Below are 16,871 nucleotides of genomic sequence, written 5' to 3'. Positions count from 1 at the left end.
GCGGGTCTAGGACACGGGTTTCCAACTCGTGTTCCGCGGAACCATGGGGTTCCGTGACAGTTCTTTTGGGGGTTCCGCATGATAAAACACCACCGAATCCTTAAATATTCCGGATACCGGAGAGCTTTCAAAGAAGAAAACTTTCTTGTTGCTGATATTCGTAGTCTTTGTTTTGAATTTTAAATGAGATAGTGCCGCCTTTTAAAAAAATCCAGACCACTTGGATGACTAATCTAGAGAATGTGGAGTGACCAAAACAGTGTGCAAGTATGTGAGTGACCAAAAGGATGACCTGGTGAGCGAGGGACGAAAACAGTGACCTAGAGGGTGGGAAAACATGTGAACAACCGAAAGATAGTAACACACAGACATATATGACACACACGTTGTGGTTATTCAGGCTATGGTCCTGACGGCTGTTTTGGGGAAATGAATAGTCAAGAACAATAGACTAGAATGAATGAATGTATTGCGTCAAAATTTGTATAACACACAGGCCACAAAACGATTAATTCTCATCCGGAAGGAGGGGGGGGGGGCATCGGAGGGCCTTAAATTATGTGGTTCTGGTAAATTGCTGGAATTTCGTGGAAAAATGAGGCTGAAATGAGAAAAAAACCCTGCTGAACTGAAAAAAATGTTTTATTTTGGTGTTACTAAGGGTCTTTTTTATTCTCCAGATAGTGGGCACATTCTCTGTAATTTCACCTGTACAGACTTTTTTTTCCCCCTGCGCAGCAGAGAGAAACTATATACACGCCATTCTGAGACTAAATGTCTATATTTTGTAAACTTATTAACAATGAAACTTCTGTCCCCCTTCTGAACCCCTTCTGTCACCTATATATATATCAAATAAAATCACAACCATTAATGATCTTTTAAAATAGAATTAGTAAATAATAATGTAAGCATAAAAAAACAATATAGTGAGATATCAATAAATGTTTTAAGTAATAATATAAATTATATATATATATATAAATTAACAAATTTGCTTAAAAACTTTAACAGTTGATACTTTCGTACAGTAAAATAACATTATTAAAAAGCGCAACGTGTAATTATAACTGAAAAAACTACCCACATTTTAGTTATATATGCTTTCGATTCTAATTAAAAGAAAATAAGGAGTTTACATTTTTTGAATTACTCATATTACTTTACTTTTCACAAACATCAATTGTTAAAGTTATAAAGCAGACTTGAAAGTGTAACTAATATTATTGCTTAAAATGTTATCATTATATTATATTTTTTTATACACACTTTATTTTTCACTAATTCTATTTCGAATACATTAGTGATTGTATTGTATTTTGTATTTGATAGATGACAGAAGGGGATTCCAGTTTAATCATATTCCTCAATATAATAGGGGCCGTTCAAGTATTACGTAAGAAAATTTTAAGTCAGTTTTGACTGACAGGGGACTCTCCTCTCTAAATGACGGGCCTGTCAACAGAGGGATGCCGTTTTAACGTTTGCGGAGCGGCAGTTTCGAAACGTGCTAGCACGTTTGTGTTTCATGTTAGACCATGCATTCTTTGATGACAGTTGTTTGCATTGGTGTGTACTACCATTTCTTAAAATTTTCCCCATCTTTTCTGAATCACCCTGTATATATTTCACCTTGTTTGTCTATTTCTATTGTATTTTTTAAAGCCAAGGGGAGCAATATTGCCCCCCCCGACCTCTCCTCCAAATGACGAGCTTGATTGCATAGAGTACTGTCATGGCCCTCCCCCCCCCCCCATGAGTGGGGCCGACAGAGATCCAGGACAGTTACCATAACTTTTTGTTTTTCATGCTATAAATTAACTATGGAAGGACCCACCAAAGATCCTAGCCTAGGGTCTCTTCTCCATAATGTGGGGGGCAATGAAATCTACTACTCGAATTGGTACATGCATGAACGTGCGTGTAGTGAGCCTAACGTGAAGTTTGTTTCTGTGTGATGTTCGCTATGTATAATGCTGCCATCTGCCATCAAGTTTTCTAACTACGAGTGAAGTATAATGATTGAATAATTGTACCCTTGTGGGCTTGTACGGCCATGAGTACAGTAAACCCGGAAGTCTCCTTCAAAGTACCTTCACATGGATGCATGGATTATAGCGGCTACTACTGCCGGAATAGGGCATTGTGAACCAAGTACGGCAGGCATCTTCAACCCGTTGCTCGCGAGCACCACGGTGCTCCCTGAAGTGCCCAGAGTGCTCGATGCTCGTGTCCAATTTCGTGCTCGCGAGCGCTTGATCAGCGTTTCAATCAAACGCCTTGGAGTAATTGCATTAAAGGATTGAAATCATCGCCTCTTCGTGCATTCATATGTCAAACTTGTCGTGAGGGTGCTCTTCTTTTGATGATGGGTACAGGCAGCGCTCGCGACTGGAAAAAGGTTGAAGACCTCTGGAGTACGAAAATGTTTTTAAACAAGGGAATAGGTACACCCTCTGACCACCTCCTACATAGTCTTGCAGGTTGATAATGATAACTTATGGGGGGAGGGGAATGGATCAGATTGAACCTTAGCTTCGGAATAACATCCGAAGCTAACATCAACCGAAGTCCCGATAAAACTAAAAACGAATTTTTCTCAATGGTCCGTTCCATACCGTAAACCAGTGCTGTTTTGTGACAGTTTTTTGATGGTTTTGTAAAGTTCCAAATTAAAAATATGAATGTTATTTAAAAATATTATGTTGTAGGTCTCTCATCTTTTAATTATGGATGAGTCTTTTAATTAGTTAAGAATTATTTGGACAGATAACATTTCACTTATTAACAAAGTTACCCCTGCTTATAGTACAACTTTGTGACATTCAGAGTTTCCCCCCATCATTAGCCGTCTTTATGGCACATGTCTCATAAAGTTCTACCTTGGGGATGGGGGGGTTATTTTAAGACTGAAACTGAAGGACAAAAGGAAACAAATATTGAATAATTTTGATAGAATTTTGGCAGAATTTATTTCTGAATTTATCAGTTTTGAGCGAACGTACAAAAACACAATAACTGGATGTTAGTACAAGAAAATTATGTAGGAAAACAAAAGAAAAAATCAAGATGCACAGGCACAAGTTTTTAATAATCATACTTCTGCTGGCAACCCATTTATTTCAGGAACATAAAAATGTCTCGTTTTCCTCTTTGCTTACTGGAATTTATCCTGTGCACTATTTCTTTGTCTTGATACCAGGTTTTGACCTTCTCATTAGGCCATCAAAAGTGTTTGCCTGATCTCTCCATCACATTCACTAGACCAGTGTTTCTCAACGTGGGGCCATATGGCCCCCTTGCGGTCATGGGATATTCTAAGGGGGCCACGAGTGAAAATCAGATGGAAAGGGAGTTATTAAGGAAGGGGGCCCCGCATATGAAGACATAGTTTTCAAGTGAAATATGTTGGGGAAAAAAGTGTAACTAAACTTTCAGAATCCAGCGGAGCTGTCCATATGAAGCAGGAGCCATCTAAACCTATGTGGGCATGGCTTGAGGTGCTCATGGGGGCCCTTCATGTTCACATATGGTACTATAATTTTTGAGTGTAAATATGTGTAAGCTGTTTCGATTACGTAAAGGGGCACCCCAGAATTTTTCCCGGGGAACCACGATATTGAGACGGCCATGCATAGAACCCCCAAAAGAAGGAAGTTCACTGAGCTATTTCGCACATACCTATTATTCCCATATAATTTGCCCCGTAAGAAAGGTGGCAATCCCCCCCCCCCCTTCCACCCGCTTTGACTGATTTTACCTATAAAAAATTTTTGTTCATTATAAATTTAGTTTGGATTAAACTAAATTCAGTAAGTAGAAAGTGTTTCGCTCCTTCATGAGGGTAGGGGGTCCTAGGTAAGACGAGGGGGGCCACGAGAAGAAAATGTGGTTCAAAGGGGGCCATAAGCTAAAATAGGTTGAGAACCACTGCACTAGACTCTACCTCGTTTACCAACTTTGGTAATCGTTCCTGGATAATGTTTAGCCTCATAAACTAAAACAACATAGATCGTCCCCCCTAATTTTTTTATATTGCTACCTGATCGTCCGAATACATTGGCTTCTGATTCATTTTCATACCAATTGTTATTTGATTCTGCTTACAAGACTCTGCTTTACTTTAACATCAAGAATCAGAAGTTTTGAATCTTCGGGCGAGAGTTGTTTTTGTCACTTTTTGTGTTAGATGCAGAAAGTGCTGGGATATTTGCAACTGATGAATTCTATAAATCCAACGCAGAAGTGCTCTTCCCAGGGGCCGCCTCATTGATTCTTCTGTTTCTTGTCTGCCTTTTCTCTGTCTCAATTAAGTTCTTCGCTGATTCAGGTGCTCTCTATAAAATTTTGAATTACATTTTCTCTTACCGATTCGTTTTCTCTCTCTCTCTCTTGAACGCGTCCGCGTAATCGATTCTGAACTACTCTGTTCAGTGGGTTACCAGCTTTCTTTTCTTGAATTTGGAACATGGGTTTTTCCCTCGACTTTCCTCTGGTGTTCCGTAAAAGCTTTTTTTGGGCGGTTCCTCGGAATCAAACCACCAAACCCTCAAAAATACCAGAACACAGGGTTTTCACGGGAAAGAATTTTCTAATTATTGATACTCGTAAGGAGTTATACTCGTAACGCTTTTTTGGAAATTCTGAAAATAAACTGTGTAAATTAGGAGATGAAGCCCCAGCATATATATATCCCTTTACTCGAGGTCTTCTGATAGTGTCGGGTTTGCCTTGGGGGCACTACGTCATTAAAGAAATATTCGAAATTAGTTTGGTGCGGTTGGACAGCATTATCACCATCAACGGTTCCGCGAGAGCTTTTACGTTAGAAACCCCTGTCTTAGAGGCACCAACGGAGGAAAGAATCTGTGTCCGCACAGAAATGTTTTCTCCCTCAATCCCCTTGGAAAGACCGGTAAATTCGAAAGTGTGTTGTGGGGCGTATGTGTCGCAAAGTTGCTCCGGTATACGGTACGCGGCGAAAGTGATAACAATTCCCAAAAATGATAACGTTATCTGTGATTCCAATCAGTCCCGTCTACTGTACCTGGAAAAGTATAAAAGAACGGATGGGAAGTGGGGGGGGGGCGTTATTTACCGTACGTATAAAAAGAAAAGAAACAGGTATTCGTGGTTGCAGCGAAATTTCCCCGAATCTGGAGGTTCCAGATATAGCTTTTATTCCTCGGAGCGAGCAAGGGATCATTGCTGCCACCACAGATAGAAAAAGGAAGCCTATGTACAAACACATCAAGACGTAATTAAAAGGTCGACTTCTGGCACCCGAACCAACAACATATTTCTTGTGCGTCGCCGCGGCTGCGTACGCTTTTTGTTCTTGCGCTCTTTTATTGTTCTCTCTCCAGCGCAAGAGAAGAATCTCTCACTGTGCGTGCACACGTGTGTGATTTTATTTTATTTTCAAACTTCCTTTTGTTTCTACAGACATCTAATTAGAAGAAAGAATCCGTCGCGTAACCTAACATTAGAATTCTCCGAACAAATATTTCTTTATTCCAATTTTCCGATTACTTTGTCGGATGCCTCCCCCCCCCCCCATTCCCTTCTTTATTCTTTGGAAGTTGTTCGGCTTTTCTTTCTTCATTTTACGGACAGTTCGATGACTCTATGTCATCACTTTCTCCGAATGATCGAAACATCTTTTTGGATGCCTCAAGGAAATGACTGAAACGGTACGTGTAACTTTGAAAATTTCTACATCAATTTGATGTCTCTCGGAAGTCCCTCCCCGACCGATCGGTTAGCGCACCAACTCCTTGGAGAGGTTTTTCTTTTTCTTTGTCTGCGCCGGCGTGTATGGTGCTACAGGTACCGTTTCAACACCATTCGTGGTTTTTTACTGCACCGATAATTTTGCACTGCATAAAAGTGATTGTTACTTTTTGAATTTTTCGAAATTTTGTTGTTCTAGTAACCGAAAGAGCTAAATTATTGTTCTCCTTCTCATTCTCGAGCGCATACTCAGATAAGCATTTTTATCTCGAATTTCATTTGCATTAGTTGATTTTTGCGGCCGCTCGCGACTCGTATATTGGCGACGTTTTTTATGGCCACCCTGCACATTAGATCAGTCGGCTCCGTTATTGACGCTGGAGGATCCGTATTTCCTCCCATCCGTAGGCCTACTTATAAGACTAAAACAAAAAGAAAGGGCAACGTGCGGCAAATAAATTTTCCGTACGTTGTTCATTCTTTCTGTTTTAGTCAAAGTCTTTTAGTTTATGATTTTTAAGCCTTTTAACCCTTCTAATGGCAAGCATTGATATATCCATAAGAAAATTTTTTTGAGGGGTTATTATAAGTAAATGAGATACCCCGAATGTGCTATTACATGACAAAATAAAAATTTAATGTGAATATTTAAAAAAATATGGGACGTTGTGCATTTCAGGGAACGCACACTGTATTTGCATGATATTCATGGATTTGAACAGCACAAAAATGTCATTTATTGTTTGCCAACTTGCTTTTCTGTCATTGTTGAAAAATGAACAGCAGTATGTCTTCCCCACGCAAGGTATTTCCCTCCAAAACGCAAGGGTTAAAAATCGTTCTTGTTTGGATTGTCAAGAAATAGGGAGACATGTACCTTTGATCCACATTCTGCCGGTAATTCTAGAAACTTCATGAACAACCCACAAGTAAAAACATCAATGCCGAAACGAGTTCAACTTACGCAATGCCTTTATTTGAAAAAATATAAGAAACTCATGTTGCTTTTTTGAGAGCAGCATTGCCAAATAGAGGGTTAGAGTTGAATGAAAATGAATGTAAGTTTTCATTATGAAACAGTAGTACAGCCTCTTCACTCCGGAGGTAGGAAGCGTGCCTTCATTTTAAATGGTTTTTAATGGTTTTAATCATTCTTTTTTTCAAATTAAGGCTTGAGGTATGCGTGAGAGGGGTCCTAACTCAAATGGTATTGATAAAGATATCGACCCAAATTAATTAATTAATTTTTTTAAAGGGCATTTTGATATACAATAAACACAAATGAATCGAAAAAAATTTATTTCGATGGTTAGTTTTTTTTGCTCAAGTTTGAAGAGGATAAAATGAATATTATCAAGTGGAGTTGCCACTTTTGCAGCTGAACTCGGTTTCCAGTTTCAGTATGTTTCTAACAAATACGCAAATGATTAATAGAGATGACGCGTCATTATATGAGAGGGCTTGCCACAAGCGAGCGTGAAAGAGACTTTTTTTTGTCCCGTAAGAAATCTTTCGGTGGCTACTTGTCCGTATTTCAGCTATTGCGAAAGGAATGCTTGATAAATAATTAGACCGGAGGTTACTAACGTTCCGTTTCATGCGTTTTGACGTCAAAGCATCTTTTAAAAATCAGTGGTTCTTAACCAGGGGTGCGAGAAAGCATTTTTGGGGGTGCGAGATGGGAAAAAAACCAAAAAACGTTGTAACATGCTGATCGATTATTCGGAGAAATTGAAATGATGAGAAAAATTCAATTTTTAAATACAAAAATACGAATCCATAACCTAAATTTTGACAAGTAATTTTTTAGCTTTCGCTTGCAGAAATGTGTTGCGTGAAATTTGAATGTTCCAGCTTGAAGGGATTTAGAGGAGCACACACTCATAAAGTATATGCAATTATGACATGCTTTTGTCAAGTTTCTTTTTCTGTTTGTGACACTAGATCCATTTTTTTCGATCTTAATTCTATGAATGATGGCAATTTAGTGCAAAATGGTTTCATTGAAATGTGAGCCAGCGTATTCAAATGCACTTTCAAAATTCTAATTTAGAACAATTTTTCTGAGAGCTCAGTTGAAACCATTTCCAAAACTAGGGAAGGCTTCGCAAACACTTCTACCATTCACTACCACCTACCACTACAGAATGGGGGTTTGCATCATGTTTGCTGATGAAAACAAAAACCATGAATCGCGGGAATGTGAGTGATATAATATGCTGGAGTTCTCAAAGAAAAAAAAACCCCGAATTTTAATATTATTATGAAATAATAATTATTCACTAAAAATCGACAAGTAGCGTATTAAAATTTTTTTTTCCGTTGATACCTGTGTGCTTTTTTTCTTCAAAAAATTGGTGAAACGGTAACTATGTTTCCATAGTGAGTGATTTATTAGTCAACAACAAAAACAGGGGATCAAAGATGTATCACTAAAAATTCACTTTTACTCAACTGATTTCTTTCGAAAACTTTAGGTGCTTTTAGCGATGAACAACGTGAACGCTTTTACCAAGGCATCCTCACTATGGAGCATCGTTATCAGCGGCATTGGAACCCTTCAATGATAAGGTTATTACTGCTGGTTCAGGGAGATTGATCACTTCACAACAGGAAAAAGTCTCATCTCATTTTTCCAAATCAAATGCACCTAAAATAATAAATATATAATTAATTTAAATGCTTTTACATAAACATTAACTGGAAAATATCAGTAAACTATGAGGGGTTATTTTTAATTTATTTGAAACCAGTCAATATATTAGCCAATACTACATTTTTGTATTGTGTATCTCACTTAGAACTGTGACGTGATAAAGAGATTTTTTTACTGAATTCAACACCCAAAAACGGAGATGGAGATATATCTTGTAGAGATAAATCCCACAATGTATTCCATTTAGTTTTCTATCGCCATAAAATACAAATTCCTTTTCTGTAACTTCATTGAAAAGATGTTGTTCCTCACTGGTTAGAATTAAAGATTTGAAGCTTCGGGAATTTTTCACCACAATTTCGTTTGAAAACTGCAGTTTCACATAAAACATTTGGGGGGGGGGGATCACCACCCAATTAAGGGTCAGAGCCGTCTTAAGAGCATCATGGGCCCCCGGACCAGGTGATTTTACTCAGGCCCTACTTGGCGAAATCCCGAAAATTTGAACCGGTTCTCATTTTTGTGAGGGCCCCGGGCCGTGCCCGGGTGGGCCCATGCGTTAAGACGGCACTGTTAAGGGTGTAACGCATAAAACCTCTTGGTGATGACTTTATTCACCTTTGCGGGGGTCACGGAAAGTCGAATACTCGACAGTGCCTCGTTGATCTTCTCTTGTAGAAGTTGTATTATCTACTTGGGATTCAGATTATTACCATCTCTTCTCAAGATTTTATGGAACGACTTTTTGAGTAAGGTGTCCAGCTGAATTAGCTAGCATAGTTGTCGGTTTTTGCAGATTTTTCGGAGACAGGAATTTCCTCCGTTGAGTTCACAGTCAGCAGACCACTGACTGTGAACTTCCCACCTCAGTTTGTGCAGTAGAATGCTTTTTCCTCGGGATACGCACCATATTACCTAATGTAAGCCCCAGGAATGGGCTTTGACTCCTCTGATTTCTTCAAAATCTAACTATATGGCGAGAAGGCGCAGTTCTTATAATTCGGCGTGTGGAAAAGGTCGCAACTGAAGCACTGGGGTTTGTCTACCCCACGTACGTTTGGTCATGCCAGCTTGCGTGCAGTTGGTTACAATTTAAGATGCATTCCGGTGCCGAGCATCATGGGTGGAGATACGCCCCCCCCCCCCAACGTCAATGACGGAGCTGGTATATGCATATACAGTCGAGTCCCGTTATAACGAACTCCAAGAGACCGGAGAAATCATTTCGTTATAAAGGAATTCCAGGTTTTTGCATTTTGCTCTTACGTAAACTGATCTGGGGGATTAGAAATGTGTTCGTTAAAACGAGATTTTCGCTATAATGGTGTTTTTTAAAACGGGATTCAACTGTATATGAATTGACATCATCATCATCTTCTTCTTCCATTATCTTGTCGCCACCCCCCCCCCCTCCCCCAACCTATAATGTGTATCTGCGCCTATGCCGAAGAACATCTAGAGCAGACATCTTCAACCCGTTGCTCGCGAGCACCACGGTGCTCCCTGAAGTACCCAGAGTGCTTGATGCTCGTTTCCGACTTCGTCCTCGCAAGCACTTGATCTACGTTTCAATTAAACACCTTGGAAAAATTGTGTGCATTGAAGGATTGAAATCATCGTTATTTCATGCATTCGTATGTTGATTCGTAAGGGTGTTCTAATTTTGATGATGGGTACAGTCAGTGCTCGCGACTGGAAAAAGGTTGAAGACCCCTGATCTAGACCTATGATAGTCCCATGCCATACACAGGAAACATTGAAGAAATTTTTGCCGAAAAAGCTTCGGAACTTTTCCACCTTGATCTTCAGATGGTCCAGCTCTCTCGGCTGCAAGATCTTGTTAGGCTGATGCGTTTTCCGCGTGTCTACCCTCCAGATGGGAAGTTCCCCCCCCCCTCCCATCCCATCCCGCCATCTTCGAAGTTATTACGTCTTGAGTACCTGAAAGTTTAGTTCTTGAAAAGGGGGAATCACATCCTCGCTAGAGGAAGCAAGCGATTACAAGCGACTTGTAAGGCCCCTATTGTAGTGGCTATAGCAAGATCCAGTCCTTTGATGACGAAACTCTCCGGTTTCTCACTTTCAAACATCAATTTGATTATCCTCCCAGAACGTTGTAATTGTCCTGCTGTCAGATAGTCAGAATTTTTTCCAGAGCCGGGACTCAATTTTTTCTCCGTTTTCTGTTTTGTCAGCTTCGCAACAGGCTGGACCTCTCAACTTCAGTGTCAGAAGTAGTTTTTCCCGAGAGAAAGAAATTTCTCCGGAGTGAACATAGGTTTTTAGGTCCTGGTATTGCTCTCATGATTTTATCCTCCTTCTTCTTTGGTTTAAACTTACTCCGTCTCTTGTTAACGTCACAGAAGTCATTCATAGTGAGTGACATTCGTGAGAATATAGAAATTTTCGAAAATCTCATAAACAGCTTTCTGAACGCTGCCTTGATTCGCCATGCTCTGAACTTCCATATGTAAACGAAAGGTTCTTCGAAAGAGAACATCGCCCCTATAATACACTTTGAGCTATTTTGGGCTTTCTGAGATAGTATCGGCATCGTGTTCGAATCCGAGCAGGAACTTACGGATCCCGCCGCATAGCCGTTCCATCTCAGAAGCTTCGTTAGAGTCGTCGTCATCATCAATTACGAAAACCTTCAACATTTTAATCATGATTTCCCATTCGTCATGACTCGCAGGAATGAAAGTTGAATGGAAATAGGAATTCTTTATGATTTTTCCTACCCATGATCGCCAACTTTATATAACTTTGAGAACTATGCTAATCCAGGTGCAGAGCAAAAATTTTTGCAATCGATCGGTTCAACCTCTCAAGTTAGAGAGAGAGAGTCATTTTTTCCCTTTTTTCGTGAGGAGGTAATGAATTTCAAATTGAAATTAATCATATTATGCCATCTTGTGTTACTGGAAAATTACATAGCTAGTATAAAAACGTTCTATTGAATATTGTTTGTTGTTATGTTTATTAATATCACTATTGTTTTGTTGTTGTTGTTCAGGACCAAGAACAAGTTTTGAAGCAGCAACCAGCAGGGAGCAGTAGAGACAGATCTCGATCCCCAGATCCTCGAAGCAGGCACATCGACCAACCTAAGGTTTCCAAGGACCGAGAAGCAGGTTAATAAATGCATAACGACATTTGGACGGCTTTTATATAAAAGGAACCAAGCGCCATTAAATCGAAACCGAGAAAAAAGCTATTTAAAGTTATCTTCGATTCAGTTATCTCTTCAGTTTGGTAGTTGGTTCAAGTGCACACAGACGGCATCACAGCCTATATGTGTCACTTAGTTCTATTTAGATAAAAAATACCACCTCTTTCAACAGTTCAGACGTCGGTATATCTCAAAAATGTTAAAAATGGCGCTTGGTTCTTTTTATATAAAAATCGTCCATTTTACGTCTTTCTTCCAGAATCTCGTGGGCCCCCCCAGTCCGGGACTTTCAGCGGACATGTTATATATTCCCTTTCTCGTAAATTTATAATGTAAAAAATTAATATATATATATATATATATAAGGTTTGTGCCCGTCAGGCTTCCCGTTATGGGGGGGGGGGCTGAATAAATAGCCAGGGCATACACTTTGGAACCCCGATTTAACCCTCTCAGCGGCAATGACGAGATATCTCCCCTAACTTAATGCCTTGTATTTCGGCATCTCGCCTTCTTAAATCCCTCTTATTTCGGCAATATTGAGCCCAAGAGATCACTATCCCTGTAAAACTGACTTTGTTCGTAAGCATGTTTTCCAACCTTACAGATCAACTGCCATTGGGTTGAGTCATCTTTTGTTCAAAGTTTGATAACAGAAGCAGAGAGACTGTGATTTTTTCTCTTCCTCGGTTGTTTTTTTACATTATTCTCGAAATTGGAGGGGGCAGGCATTATCAACTGCACAAAATCAGACAAAAAAAGCGTTCTTCTTGAAACAAAATATGGCATTTTACAGAGGGTTCAGTGACTTCCACTGTGGCAGTTATAATGAGAATCAGGTAAATTTTAAAAACCGCTTAAAGGGTTAACGAATATTATTTTAGGCAGAAGAAAAAAGAGGGCGCGTGTGGAAAACGTCAAATGATATTTTATTTCGAACCAGTGCACATCAGTCAAAAAATAAGTACTACGCTAATAAAACGAAATGATTGATTTTTGAAACAACATGGCTGCAAACGAAAATTAGCCGACAGCGGAGATGTTCCAGCTGCGTGTCCTCGAGCATGCCAATAACTTTTATTTTGCAGGCTGAGAAGGAAACCCTTAAAGTAAAACAAAAGCCACCCCCGTCCGTCCCGTCCCGTATTTGCTCGTGTATAGCAGCAGCCTTCAGTATTTATTTCTTCGCGAGAATAAATTGCCAGACATCTGGAAGCAGTAGGCGAGTCATAACTGTCACGGTGATTGACAACATGCTTTGTCGTCTTTGCCTGCGCTGCTACATGCTGCGACTTTCTTTCTTTCTTTTTTCATTTTCCCAGGCTATTTTTGTAAACTTGGCGAAATGATAATAATAATAATTTTCAATTTTTAGATGCTTCGAATTTTTTCCGGGACGTTTTCTCTCCGTTACTTTTCTGTTGATTTTCTCTCTCTCCCTCTCTATCCAAATTCCTTCGCATTTAAGAGGTTTCACGACCTCTGAGACTTCAAAAAAATATTGCATTCAATTGCAAATAAAATACTAAAAATTTCGTGTCAATCTGTCAATTTGTTCTATCAAAATAAAAGGAAGAAATAATGACTCATAGAGTGTAAATGACAAACACTTTTTGAACGCGATTTTCTCAGATTCCCTGTTTGGTGTTTTTTTTTTTTCTCGTTTGTTTGTTTCGCTTCCTGTTTGATGTTCTTTTGGCTTTCTTGTTTGATGTTTTTTTTTGGTTTCGTGTTTGGATGTTTTTCCCTTTTCCCTGTTTGGTAGTTTTGGGCCATTCAAGTATTACATAAGCAGATTTTTAGCCATTTTTGACCCCCTTCCCCCCCCCCTTGTCAGCAAAAGTCAGCAAAACACTGACCCCCCCCCTCCCCCTCCCACTGTCAGCAAAATTTCGTCAGCAGCTTAGAATATTTCATATCTTCAAAAAGAAGTGGTTGATGACGTAAGCAACCTTCAAACGTCCCTCCCCCCTGGTCATCAAAAGTCAGCAAATCCGAAACCCCCCCCCTCGATGCTGACGTAATACTTGAATGCCCCCTTTTTTATGTTCGTGGTTTTTTTTTTCTCGCTTTCTTGTTTGATGTTTTTTTTCGGTTTCGTGTTTGGGTGTTTTGTGCATAACTGCACAACATAAATGCATTAGAGCCACGCATACACACACACACGCGCAACACGTTTCGGAATGCACCAAATAGTTAGAGATTCTCCGGAGGAATGTTCACGAAGTGTATGTACGGTCAAATACTAGTAGTGCCAGTGTCACGTTTTTTTTAAGAAATTTCTTTATCTTTAAGATAATGAAATTAATGAAATATAATGTAAAAAATAAAACGATATCCTCGAGAGAGAGACGTCTCTAACCATACACAGCTCTGGCCTATCACCACACACACAGTGGCAATTCACTACCATTATATTTCCGAAAATGCGTTTGTTTATGAGGCTATGTCGAAATTGATTAGTGTGAAACCTAACCGTGCATTTGCATGTTCGTGCATGTTTCGTGTTGCCATCTACCATCGGAAGACGAGAGAGAGAGAGAGAGATACAGGAACTCGTTAACTCGCGATGCCAACACGACCGCACAGAAGTTGGACTTCATAATGCGGTCACGTGAGCATTGTGTTGGACTCGCATCCCCACGACCCAACTTCGAACTCCGCTGACGGCTGATGTGATGGTCGGCTGAAGTTGGTTTTCTGTGGTTTTCCAACTTCAAGATGCGAATATGAGCCGATCTCTCATCTCAATAAGTCTTTCCACAGAAAGAAATCAGGCCGACAAAGTTTGGCATTCAGGAATATTACCCTACCGAGTTGATGCTTTCGGTAGACAGATAGCAGCAGTGCTGGAACACGTTACAGGCATTGCTCATAAACAAATACGTTCCGAGATGCATCAGTTCGTTATTAGTTCCTCAGATGAATGTTTACGAGTCGCTTGTGTAGTAGCTGGGCTTCACGGTTAGAGCTCTGAACCTTCTTATAAAGGGGCTCTTTATGGTTAATAATATAAAAATACATTACGATTGTGTGTTGAATAATTTTGCTCATTGATTTGGAATGATTCTTACTAATTTGCGACTCACGCGTGTTCTTCCTTCGCAGAACTTCCTTTTGAAGACGTCAAGCCGAAGCCTTCGAATAGGCAAAAGTTGCTGCTGCCAGCGACAGCAACAAACCAAGATTACCTGGAAGTATTGTCCCCTCCTAAGCCAGAAGCGGCCGCCATGAAGTGTCCGGTTATCGAGGTGAGACATTTTTTTTATAATAACGTGATCCTCACGTGTGCTCAAGAGATCTGTATAATCTGTTCAGGGAATTTGTTAGTGTTAGTAGACATCCATGTCCAAACCGGGATTCTAACCCTTACCTGCGCAGTCAGAAGCTAGCTCCCTCATTTGATCATTTATTTTCCAATTACAAAATACGTTTTCTTTTTTTTAGCATTTCACGAACTTCAATAATACATCGTAGGAAAATTCACGACTATCATTAAGATTGGACCCGAATTCATTCTCTCTTAACCAGGGGCGGCTTCAGCGAGGATGCAAGGGGTGCGATGCACCTGGGTGGAAGCTTGGACTTTCGTTGTACACGAAAAAAATTTGAAACTTCCAAAAGTGAAAATTCACGTGACATCACGCCATTGAGCCAAACGTTGATAACGGAGGTGTTGAGCAAACTTGAGAAAAAAGACAAGGCGTGGGACAGTAATACCAAAAACAAAAATGTAGGCCTACTCTATCACAAGGCGCAAGTGTGCATTTTGGTGTTCTCAAACAGTAATTTTTGCGGAACAGTCAAACAAACGCAAAGGAAATAATTCGGTTTCTCACTTGCCCGGTCCCTGGAATACCAGAAGCGCCTTTGAAATAAATTTCTCGTCTTTAGGGGCGACACATGAGGTACCCGTGTGGCGGGTAAGCTCGAGCCGCACCTGCTCTTAACCACATATGCTCAACCCGTAGTCGTCGGAGTCATCTGATGCGGCCTGTGACCTCAAACCACCCAATTTTGCAAAAATGAACGAAGCAGCCCATCACCACATCAGTCAAGTGACCCGCGGCGCATTTACAGATCACTGAAGTGCTCTGTGGTGCGATTCTGCATCACTTATGTGGCACTTGAGCGCCCCAAAGCACCTTCCCACATAACTTAAGCATAACTTATTTTCTTCATCATTCTCTTGAGTGCGTAATTATAGTATTTCGGTACAGAGTCACCACTCGTATTTCGTCCCATGGGAATTACTATCTCTTTTCCTGTCAACTCGTTTGCTTGACGTAGCCTTTTGGCTTGTATTCATCGTCTTCACAGAGTGCATACGATATGTGTTCCTTGAGAAATTTACATGAAGAGAGATGAACCACCAATTGCATACATGTTTAGAAAAAAAGACATCGCAAAACTAGAGTTTCTTAAAATGCAGTAATACCCCGAAGTCACGCGATAGGTGAGACCGACGGAAACCACGTGAGTCGGGGTACGATTTTGCGTACAAATACATTCAATTATTAGAGCAGCGGTTCTCAACCGGTGCTCCACGGAGGAAAAAATAAATCAATAACTTTGATGAATAATTAACAAATGGGATAGGTTTTTTTTACTAAAAATATCTCCTCCAGTAAAAAAGGGTTGAGAACCGCTGTATTAGAGGGTTAATTAGGAGCAAAATTTCTGAAAAATATGGCATTTTCTTTCTTACTATTGGTGTGCATGTACCGCAATGGTACATTGATATGACTTCATAAAATTTAACTTGCCTTGTGCGACTGCTATTACTTAACCATGCACGCACCTCGTAAATATTCCTCTGCAGAATTTTTAACGAATCGGTTCATCCAGGAACGTGTTGCATGTGTATGTGTGGTCATAACGTATTTATGTTGTCAGAGTTACGCTTGTTTCGTTTTATACTAATGCTGCCATCTGCCTTCCCTTTCCAATAAAGTGAAAATTATAAATTATTTGGGGCTGGTTTATTTTTGCTTGGCGTGGATTGTTAAATGTTGTAGGCCTGATCACGACTGACTAAATTCAATGTGCTGAGTCGGTGTACTCTCTAAGATCCCTCGACTGCAATTCAGTCCTTAAAATAGGCCTTATTCCCAAAAGGTTGTGGAAATGATCGTGGAAATTTTTGTGGAAAGTCACGTGTGGAATGCTTGACGTCACGACCGGCAGCGCTAATTTCAAACAAACATGAGTTACGCGGGATTACAAAGAAAAACGCCATAGGACGTAGGGGAGTTTTTTAAATTATTTGTCTTAAAAAATATGATCAAATAGGACTTGTGAGCTCTTGAA

General features: G+C 40.0%; 1 protein-coding gene across 1 annotated transcript in view; it reads left to right on the top strand.

Annotated features, from left to right (window-relative positions):
- Positions 1 to 16,871, top strand: part of LOC149083168 (uncharacterized) — a 40,605-nt gene that overhangs the window by 17,164 nt on the left and 6,570 nt on the right. Inside the window, exons 2-3 of the mRNA XM_089236339.1 lie at positions 11,406 to 11,523; positions 14,670 to 14,812. Coding sequence (XP_089092465.1) covers positions 11,406 to 11,523; positions 14,670 to 14,812 — 261 coding nt within the window. The remainder of the gene's footprint in view (positions 1 to 11,405; positions 11,524 to 14,669; positions 14,813 to 16,871) is intronic.

This window comes from Pholcus phalangioides, unplaced genomic scaffold, assembly GCF_987345545.1.
Source record: "Pholcus phalangioides strain wild (caught in Gottingen) unplaced genomic scaffold, Ppha-v1.0 ptg000009l_1, whole genome shotgun sequence".
In the NCBI taxonomy this organism is placed as follows: Eukaryota; Metazoa; Arthropoda; class Arachnida; order Araneae; family Pholcidae; genus Pholcus; species Pholcus phalangioides.
This window is presented reverse-complemented; position numbering and strand designations above follow the sequence as displayed.